Source organism: Carica papaya, chromosome 2, assembly GCF_054855325.1.
Source record: "Carica papaya isolate Zhongbai chromosome 2, ASM5485532v1, whole genome shotgun sequence".
NCBI lineage: Eukaryota > Viridiplantae > Streptophyta > Magnoliopsida > Brassicales > Caricaceae > Carica > Carica papaya.
This window is the reverse complement of record NC_142310.1, coordinates 27342044-27352353: the sequence shown is the minus strand read 5'-3', so window position 1 is coordinate 27352353 and position 10310 is coordinate 27342044. Positions and strand designations below refer to the sequence as shown.

Genomic DNA, 10310 nt, shown 5'->3' with positions numbered 1-10310 from the left:
ATGTATAATTTTGTATTTTTGTGAAAAATTAAAAAACTTAAAAACTAATTATAAGTTACTAGTGGAGCCAGAACCGGTTAGTTTACAATTTTCTTGATTTCCTGTTTATTTTCCTGTTCCGTCCTACCTGCTTGATTTTTGTATAATACATGTTCTTAATTTATAGTTCAATAGTCTTATCAACTTATCTGGTTGTTTTGGTTATATACTGTCAGCATGAATGTAGCATCATTGATATGTGAATGTGATATGAGATATTGGTATGAGTTATTAGTAGTTTGTTGATGGAAATCTATATGTAAAAGACTTGCTGGTTACCTAGAAAAATGGTAAATAGACATGGTATATAGGAAACCCTACCGTGAATGTTACCTCAGTCGGACGGGGCTGAGAAGTCGTTTATCGGAAAGGTTTAGGATATATGGTTTACCCTCATACCGAACGGGGTATCCAGGCGATGGAATGTTTGGTGCTCGTTACCAGACGGAGTATGGGGACGGTCGGTCAATTATAAAATTAGATATTGGATTCACGAGTAGAAAAGACACCCCTATGGACCTCTAGGGGTACTAGTAAGCTAGTAAGAAAAGAGAACTATTGTTTCTCGTTCTCTTATGCGTGAAAGTAAAAAGTGATATGGACATGAGTTTTCATAGGTTGTCTTTGAAAAACTTGTCATGGTAAGTATTAAAGAAATGTTTTCAAGTTTCAAATGTATTTAAATAAAGCAAGGGCTCCATTAGTTATTTTTCTGATTTTTTTACCAATCTTTAATTTTCTGTATATGTGATTAGTGTGATATTTTTACTGAGTTTGTGTATCTCACAATTTTATTAACTATTTTAAATCAAGAGGACCAAGATTCAGATTCCGATTAGTAAGAGGGTTGTGGTAGTTCACTATTTAGACTCCATTTAAGTACTAGTGAAGGTTGTCCTAAGATGCTTAGTTAATTCACTTTTCGTTTTATTTCTTTCATTTTCATTTGTCTTTTATAAGGGACATTCTTGTATCCCTATTAAACATTCAAAATTATTGTGTAAGGAATATACACCCCTAACTTTATTAATCGTTTTCACATCTAATTTATGAATTTATTTTATTTTAAGTTCCGAGTCTCTACAGTGCCTAATAAACTCAAAAAGATTATGCAAAGTCCAATTTTAAATTCTACAAGAGAGCAAGATCCTATATTGATTTTAAAAACCAGCTTCAATAATTGGCAAAAAATAAAAGAAAAAAAAACGATGAAGGGGATCTATCATTTTTCAAATCGATACAAATTCAACATGGATCTATGATCGTTTTAAAACTGTGATGTTTTAGAGAAGGCTGCTTGGGCGTTTGAGCTTTTGAGCTTCAAGGCCTGGCTTGAGAAAATTGAGAGTCGAGTTGAGTCAGAGTTATTTGTGTTCATTACAGAAAGCTAGTTGGATTTTAAAGAAAAACTTTTAAAGTTTTTGCTTGGGGTTTGGCCAATTTTTTTTTAAAAAACCTAAACTAATTTGACTTTTAAATAAAACTGAAGTATTACTTAATTACAATTATATAATATAATTGTATATGGATATATATATATATATATATATGTATAAATTGAAAGTTTCCATGGAAAGTTTTGGAAACACAGCTTTTCCTTGAACCTTTTAAATGCATATAGGACGGTATAATTACTTAAACAATTTGTTTCTTTTTTTGTTTTTTTCATTTTTTTTTTATAAATTTTTTTGATTCTTTGTTCTTTCATATTTTACATATCTTTAGCTAATAATAGAATATAAAAATTATATGGGAAATTAAGGATTTTTTTGTGTATTTTCGTTAGTTGTCATTTTTTATTTTAGTTAATCAAACCCCATAAAAATTAAAAGGGTATGACAATTTTCCATATTTACTTGGGTTTTTATTAAAGACTATAATAACATTAATTTTCTACAGACAGAAAAATCAATTTTTCTTGAATGGTAAAGTGTCATACTTCAATTTTGTTGAATTCAAATAATAATAATTATAAAAAATAACAGTAAGAATAATGACAATAATTGTAATAATAGTTATAGTAATAATAATAAAGTATTAAAATAATTAATAAAAAATTTAAACAACTATATCTATTTTTTTTACAATTAATATTGTTGTTATTATTATTTTTACTATCATTATCATTATTGTTATTAGTGTATTTTTGTTGCATTATTATTATTGTTATAATTCTTCATTCGATTTACTATTATTCTCTTATATGGCAAGCAAACAAAAAGAAAAAGTAAAAAAGAGAAGAAAAATAAAAATAAAAAATAGGAAAAACATGAAAAAGAAATTAAATGAATGAGAAAAGAGAAGTGCAAAATCAGGCTCGGACGTTTTATCCTAAACGCGTGCACAAAGCCTAGCTTCGACGAACGGATTCAGCCTAGGTTTTTAATTATGCTTCGCAAAACGATGTCGTTTCACGAAGCTTTTTGTTAACCGCCTCCAATGACGAAGATCAGAGAAATGGGGAGGGTTAAGGCTTACTTTCTTCCGGTATTTGAAAATATAAAATTCGAGAGAGGCTGGGGAAGGCAAACTACAAACCTGACTAGGGTTCAACGGTCGAGATTTCGAGAACCGATAAACATGAAGAAACGCTATGGTTAGTGTTCGAGGAGGATGACTCTGGTCAGAGGCCTTGCGTGAAGTGCGAAGAAAAGGAGGAAAACAGGAGCTTCAAGGCAGTCGTGGACTCGAGGTTTACAAGAAAAAGGAGGATGGACGTTGTCAAAGGAGAAGTTGATCCATCAGTCAATCAAAGCCGAAAGAGGAAAGAAAATTTAAATTTTCTTCCTCTCGCCGTGGTCATTTGTTGAAGGAAGAAGAAAAGCCAGAGGATTAAAAATGAAGATTCTGACGGTGCATGGTAACAGGGGAACCAATTTGAAAGTGACAATTCAGAGGAGAACATCAGGGTTCGCTATATCCCCTGCGTGTTCTTGAAATACCTTTCGGCCATAAGAAGGGAGGAAAGTAAATAGAAGGAGTACACCTTCTGGATTTTTAAAAAGGAAAAAGTTAAGGGGAAAAGGAAGAGAAAAAAAACGAAAAGTGAAGGAATGCCGTGATAAGCGATTGGCTAAGGAGAAAAGAAATGCGGAGGATACACATTATGAGAGAATGAGGTGATTCAGGCAAGAAGAAGTTGGCAGAAGGATGCGAGGCTTGGAGGTAGAGGAGTAGAAGCCTTAAGAAAGTCATTTAGGTATTTCCAACCAGGGTCCCTCAGGTAAAATCTAAAATCCTAAATTCTTGTGCTTTTGTGCTTGTTGCTTGGATTTTTGAAAACTTGTTGCTATTATTGAAGGACATTATAAGCTCGAAATGGACTCTTTCTTGTAATTTACGTTTAATGCATATTTGCGCGTGTTTGAACTGAGGATTTGGAATCTAGTAGCTTGAATCTGCTTATTGAAGTGCAAATTGAACGAAGATCTAAAGACTATGATATTTCAACTATTAAATGCACGTACTTGAATGGGGACAGTATGTGATTTCTTCCTACAGCTTGACTAGGCCTGTTAGTGCTCATAAATTTGGAAGCATTTTGTAATATTCAAAAAAAAATTTGTAAGCATTTTGTTCTTTGATACTTTCAAACTTCATTTTTTGGGATGGAAACGCCATTTCCCACTGTTTTAAGTTGTTTCAAGGTCCTTAAACTAAAAATCATTTCTTTCTTGAAACGTGAATATCTCGCTTAGGATTTTGGCCCTTTATTTTTCCTCTTTTCTTTAGGTTCTTAAATTCTCAGTGACTTCATGAATATGGTCGTGTTTTTCTTGTTATGCTATTAATTCGCTTTGCTTTCTTAGATTGATATAATGCCTCAACGGTTCTGCTTTGTATTTTCTAAACTAGAAAAAATCAATGTTTTATTTGCAGTTTTAGAAGTGAAATAAATTGGAGTGGAAGGCTGTTTTATGTCTTTTTGCATTTATTGTTTTGGGCTTTCACATTTAAATACTCTCTGGTGCTATTTGAATATAACACTTGCTGTTTGGAAATGAAATAAATGAATACTGAAGCTGTTTTAGGTACGTAAAAAAAGCGGTTTCAAGGCTTAAAGAGGGCCCATTTTCATGTATTTGCATTCACTAATTTTAGTTTAAACATCCAGGGACTACTAAAGGATATTTAAACTGGAAACTGAGATGTTATTCACTCTTTCATAAGTGAAATGAATGGGAATCAGGGGTGGTTCCATGTCCCTTTACATTCACTGTTTTGATTCTGCATTTAGAGGTTGTTTTGGTGTTCTTTAGACAAAAATTGACATGCTACTTATCTTGTTCTCCTAAATGCAATTAATAAAAAAGTTTTTTGACTTGAATAAAGACTTAATCATAGTTTCCATGTAGTTTTTAATGGATTTTTTTTGCATGAATTAGCATTTTTTCTAAATTAGGTATTTTATTTCATTTTTGTTATCTCACGAACTATCTTTTTGTGCAATTTTTGTTTTCATCTTTTGTTTTTACTTTTATTTTTATTTTGTTTTTTTAATAACCCAAACTAATTAACCTACACCACTAGATCGGTGCCTTGCCCCTTCACGTTTGGTTTCAATTTCTGGATTTAATTTCTCTTATTTAGACTAGTGTATGTTCTGGTGCCTAATCCGACATTAAAAAAAATTAATGATAACTCCTTTTTGCATTTATTCCAAATTCTCATTTTTGCGGAATTTCACTTCTGCTTCACAGCTGCGACAGTAAGAACTATAAAGACATATGTTCTTGTGACCAGTATGGTACTTGTCTCAAGAAGATATACATTGAATAGGGCCATTTTCACATGGAGCCTTGAAAGTTTACTTGTTAATGAATTTTGAAGTACTTGGGTTCTTGATGATATATGGTTCTAGATGGTATAGGAATTTTAAATCTTCAATCCCTTTGTAGACCCCACATCAATAGAATACATCTTTGTTGGTTATTCGTTAAATCAAAAGCAATATAAATGTTATTCACAGTCACCCGAAAGTTCTATAACTCCATGGATGTCACTTTTTTTTAAAAACAACCATACTATAAAATTGATATTTACAAGAATCCCATTTTTGGGATTCTACCATTGAATATCTTCATCTTCCTCCAACTAAACTTATTTAGTGGCTAAAGAGTGTATTTTGAGTAATGATAACTTGATGAGAAGAGGGAAGATTATAGGGAATAGATGCTTCCTTTGCAAGAGTGCTGCCAAGTCCAATAACCACTTACCACTTTGGTGTCCTCTAACCTACATTCTCTGGACCTTAGTCGATAGTCTTATGGGTATAAATTGGGCAATGGCGGGTTTGGTGAATAATGAACTATTGGCTTGGAAGGGCCTTCGTAGGAACAACAAATTTGCTCGTCTAATTATTTTGTCCATTTTTTGGATTATTTGGAAGAGGAGAAATAACAAGGCTTTTGAGGGAAAGGGAAGATTTTTTTGTGAATATTAAAGATAGGTAGTTTCATTATTTTAGTTTCGTCATTTTGGGACATAACCTTTATAGTATGGAGGATTTTTGAGTCATTGTAGATATGCTAATTGATATGTAAATCTTTTGTACATGGGTGACACCCTCTTGATGTCGTTTACTTAAAGAAAAAACCTATTCAGTCTTCAAAAAACATGGATCGAGATGAAATACCTGTACGTGAATCTACTCATTACATTGAAAAACCTAAACTTTGGTTCTACACCAGAAGGAACAAGAACCAAGAAGAGAAAGAGTCACAATCGGCTGATCAGAGTCATGAATCCAATTTGGATCTAAATCCACCATCATTGAATATTTCAAGTAATTCAAGTTCAGATCTCTTCATTAATAATTTGTATGATGATAAGTTTATTGCTCTAAGAAAATAAAAAAAGCATGTATTGATAATCCAATTTATAATTTTATTTCATACAAAAGTCTGTCATCAACTCGTTAGAAATTTTGTTAGCAATATTGATAATATACAAATATCAAGAACAATAAATGAAGCATTGAAAGTACTTGAATGGAAAACTGCAATCATAGAGGAAATCCAAAACTTATAAAAGAATGAGACTTGGTAACACAAATACCACTTGAGGAACATCTAGTTGACTCTAAGTTGATGTTCACAATCAAACATAATGTTGATGGTAGCATCAATAAGTTTAAAGGTTTATTAGTAACCAAATGCTTTACTCAATCCAATGGAGTTGATTATTAAGAGATATTTGCATCAGTAACAAAGCTTAACACAGTTTGGATACTAATATCCTAAACTGTCGATGTGGATTGATTACTACTAGATGTGAAAATTAATTTTTTTAATGGAGAATTGGAGGAAGAAGTGTATATGGAGATACCATTGGCTTTGAAAATTAAGTCACTAATAGAAATGTCTGCACACGCAAAAAGTCCATTTATGAACTTAAATGATCTTCAAGAGTATGGTTTGACAAATCCACTAAGGTAATCAAGGGGTTTAAATATAATTAATGCTAAACAAATCATACTATGTTTGTTAAGTATTATCCTCCAAGGAAAAAGCGCAATCCTCATCGTATATGTAGATAATGTAATAATTATAGGGAATGATACATTTGAGATACTCAGACTAAAAAAGGTCGTAGTTAAAGAATTTGAGATTAAAGATATAGGAAATCTCAAATATTTTTTGGAAATGGAAATTGCTAGACTGAAGAAAAAAATCTAAGTTTTTCAATAAAAATATGTATTGAATCTTTTAAATGAGATTGGAATCCTTGGATGCAAGCTCTCAAACACACCCATAGATCCCAATATTAAACTGAAAAGTAAAATTGGTAGTATAATTGACAAAGAAAGATACAAACCTCTAGTGAGTAAATTGATTTACTTGCACACATATCAAACCATATATGATCTTTTTCGTTAATGTAGTAAGTCAATTTAGGAATAACCTAACTGAAGAACATATAGAGGCAGTATTTCAGATTCTCAAGTATTTAAAAATGGCACCTGGATAAAGATAGTTTTTCAAGAAAGACAGAAGCTAAGAAATTGAATCATATATTGATGCAGACTATAACGATAGAAGATCCACTTTTGGGTACTTTACATACGTACAAAGAAACCTAGTTACTTAGAGAAGCAAGAATCAATCCGTGCTATCACAGAGTAGTGCTAAGGCTAAGTTTAGAGTTTTAACACGTGATATTTGTGAAGGAATGTAGTTACAAAGGGTATTGGATGAATTGAGAATTTTTCTCTTTAGAGCCTATGAAATTGTCATGTGATGATCAATTTACAATAAGTATATCAAAGAATCCAGTTCATCATGATCGAATTAAGCATGTGGAGATTGATAGACATTTTGTTAAAAAGAAAAAGAATTATGAGTACCATCTTTGTGGTATATTTACTCTTGCCATCAAATAACATATATTTTTACCAAGGCATTATTAAAGAAGAGTTCCGAAGAATAGAGTTTCAAGTTTGGTTTGCTTAACATCTTCAAACATTGAGGGGCAACATAGGAATCTGACTTTTTATAGAAATCCAATTCATATACAGATTGGTATTTTCAGAAAAATCTTCGCATAAAGTAGACTTATAGTCAATTTGTGTAAGTGAATTTTTTTTTTTCATGGGACTGATTTGCATTTAGTTTTCTACTAGAACTCTTATACGGGGTAACCCTTACCTTCGTGTATAATAATACTTTTAACTTTTATCTCAAAAAAAATTTTTCTACTAAAATTCTTTTTAATTTTCTTTTATATATTTATCAATTGTAAATTAATATTATGAATAAGAATTCAAAAAATTTAATTTCTAATTTTCAAATAAAGGATTCCATCTTGGCAAATTTGAGTTGGCTAAGGTGTAATGCTTTGTTGAACTATCAGGCAAGCTATATTTATATGTTTCTGTGAGAAATTGTTGAAAAAGAAGCTGTTAGAATGCAACACCAGTTTCAAAGAGTAATTTTCATGATTTTTCGTTGTTCATATTTATAGCACATAGAGTTAGTATTTAATCGAAACAATTTAATACAAAATGATTAGATCAGAAAAGTAGAAACTAAAATAGATCAGAAAAACTGATTCTTTTTCTGTCTTAAACTGCATTTTTTGCGGCAATTCCTTCTTCTAAGCTAAAGACTGGAAGTGCTGCAATAAGTCCAGAATCTTGTCTGACACCATAATTCTGGTTTCCAAGGTGAACTTTGTTTGGGATTTTTGTTCAGACTGAATTTCTGATGGATTTGGAAATTAAATCTTATCTTTTACAGGACGAAATGGGAGAACTGAAGACTTTCTTTTATCTGGTGGTGAAGGTATTAATTTTTGAACTAGACAAGTATAGTTTATTATGTTTGTTTTATGATGACTTGCATCAAGTAAAACTTTAGACATATACAAAGAAAAGCATGTTTTCTTACATGTGCTGGTGATTCCTGCAAACATGATATTTTGAAAACTCATTCTTTCCCTTCTGGACTAGCAATGAAAATAAAGAAGTAATCTTGGATCATATTGAAGTAACTTCATTTTATTGCGTATACATGAATATGATACAACATAATATGTAATTGGATGAATTATGAGACAAAATAATCCAATATTTAGTGATAAGATCAGATATAGCAAATATAATTAATTATACACATTGGTGGAAAGACCTTTATCAAGATTATTCATAATATTCCAGAATTATTTATACAAAAATATTGCAAAACAATTTATTTATTTTTAGTTTTAATTAATCATCATATCAACACAAGGTAAAAAGAAACTAAACTAAAATACAACATACAGAACCAGAACGCATTGGTTCAAGGAACTTGTGTATATTCATTTTATTAAAGTTACATGCTAGCCTTTGATGATTCTGCAAATTCTTCTAGGAGTTGCTCAATAATTTTTCGGGATGTAATCCTATCAGCTTCAAATGCCCTCATGTCATCTTTTAGACCTGCATCCGTTGCAGCAAAAAGAGTTAACTGGTCAATTCTTCAATGAAGATACATTTCGCCATTTGAATGAAGTACATGCATGGAAGATAACAAGCAGCCACATGCCACCACCACATGTTTGGTAATGGAATTTACGCTTTCCTCATTTTGGCAAAAACTAACCTGGCTTGTGGAGAAGTTTCAGTGGCAGTTGGGAGGCATTTGAATCCAAGAAGAAAAGGAAGTTCTTCATAAGCTCCATATATTCAGTTGAGATCAGTAATTCCCTCTGAATGCACAAACAACACTTTCATGTTGGATTGAGGAGAAAATATCTAAGGCGAATGAATGTTGTTTCAACCATAAGGATAGATTAAGAAATTACTGATTATCAGCATAGTCATTGACTTAAAAATATAAGATAATTTTAAAGACCTAATGTAAACTCCATTTGGATACTACCATCATCATGTTTCATTTGATTCAAGTTTTATTCTATTCCTTGAGATTACTTAATATATATATATATATATAGATATAAATGAATGATTGGATCGAAATTTGTATATTTGATACATAATTTAATCAATCCCACTTGTATATTAAATTCTATAGAAATAGATTTCTGGTTTTACTTGGCCAGGTAAGATTCACAACTTTATCGAACTTGAAAGTCTTGTGTGAGCAATGGTGCCTAACAAGATCAGCACTAATGAACTTGCTTCAGGCCATTAGATTTATAGGATGTTGTCTCCAAATGTTTGTTTGACGCCCAAAAGCAATGAGCAGTTGAAGTCTAAACTTGGTTTAGCAAAGGACTTACCAAGCGCGAAGGAAAGGGCCTTCACCACTTGGAGCCATATGCGCCCTGGGAGGGCTTGCACATGCAAAGCTAGTAAGAGTCATCTTATCCCAATAGCATATATTTGTAAGGCAATATGGAATATATAATACGAGTGTGTTTTGATAATTGATACACTTCACATTAAAAAATTTTCAAATATTTATTTATAAATAAAGAATAAAACAATTTTTTAACAAAGTTTGGATATTTGAATTTGTCATAAAATAATTGTATAAGATTGTCTAATTAAGTTGGATTGTTTTGATACTCAACACATATTCATTATGAAATTGTTTTCTAAAAGATCCATTATCCTTAAAAAGAAAGAGCCTCTAGTATACCTTAACATTGGCGATATGATTTTAGGTAAGTTTGCTTATTGATAACAAGTTACAATTTAAATTAGGTACAAACTACTCATTTTAAAGTTAATTCCTTTGAGATGTAAATATAATTTATTTTGATCACTCTTAAGCGAGATCAATCCGTTATTTTTACAGTAATGTTCTCTTGACATGGATTTTATT

General features: G+C 31.2%; 1 protein-coding gene and 1 long non-coding RNA gene across 2 annotated transcripts in view; one reads left to right on the top strand and one right to left on the bottom strand.

Moving 5' to 3' along the window:
- The first annotated feature begins 2369 nt into the window (after positions 1-2369).
- On the top strand, positions 2370-9461 carry LOC110806895 (uncharacterized). Its single transcript, XR_002538375.2, has 3 exons — positions 2370-3262; positions 8277-8321; positions 8892-9461. It is a non-coding gene; the product is annotated as an uncharacterized LOC110806895 (long non-coding RNA).
- LOC110806903 (uncharacterized) overlaps positions 8654-10310 on the bottom strand; it is a 39433-nt gene continuing 37776 nt past the window's right edge. Inside the window, exons 12-13 of the mRNA XM_022031892.2 lie at positions 9123-9228; positions 8654-8959 (exon numbers count right to left, since the gene is read on the bottom strand). Of these exons, the coding sequence (XP_021887584.2) occupies positions 8853-8959; positions 9123-9228 (213 nt within the window). The 3' untranslated portion in view covers positions 8654-8852. The remainder of the gene's footprint in view (positions 8960-9122; positions 9229-10310) is intronic.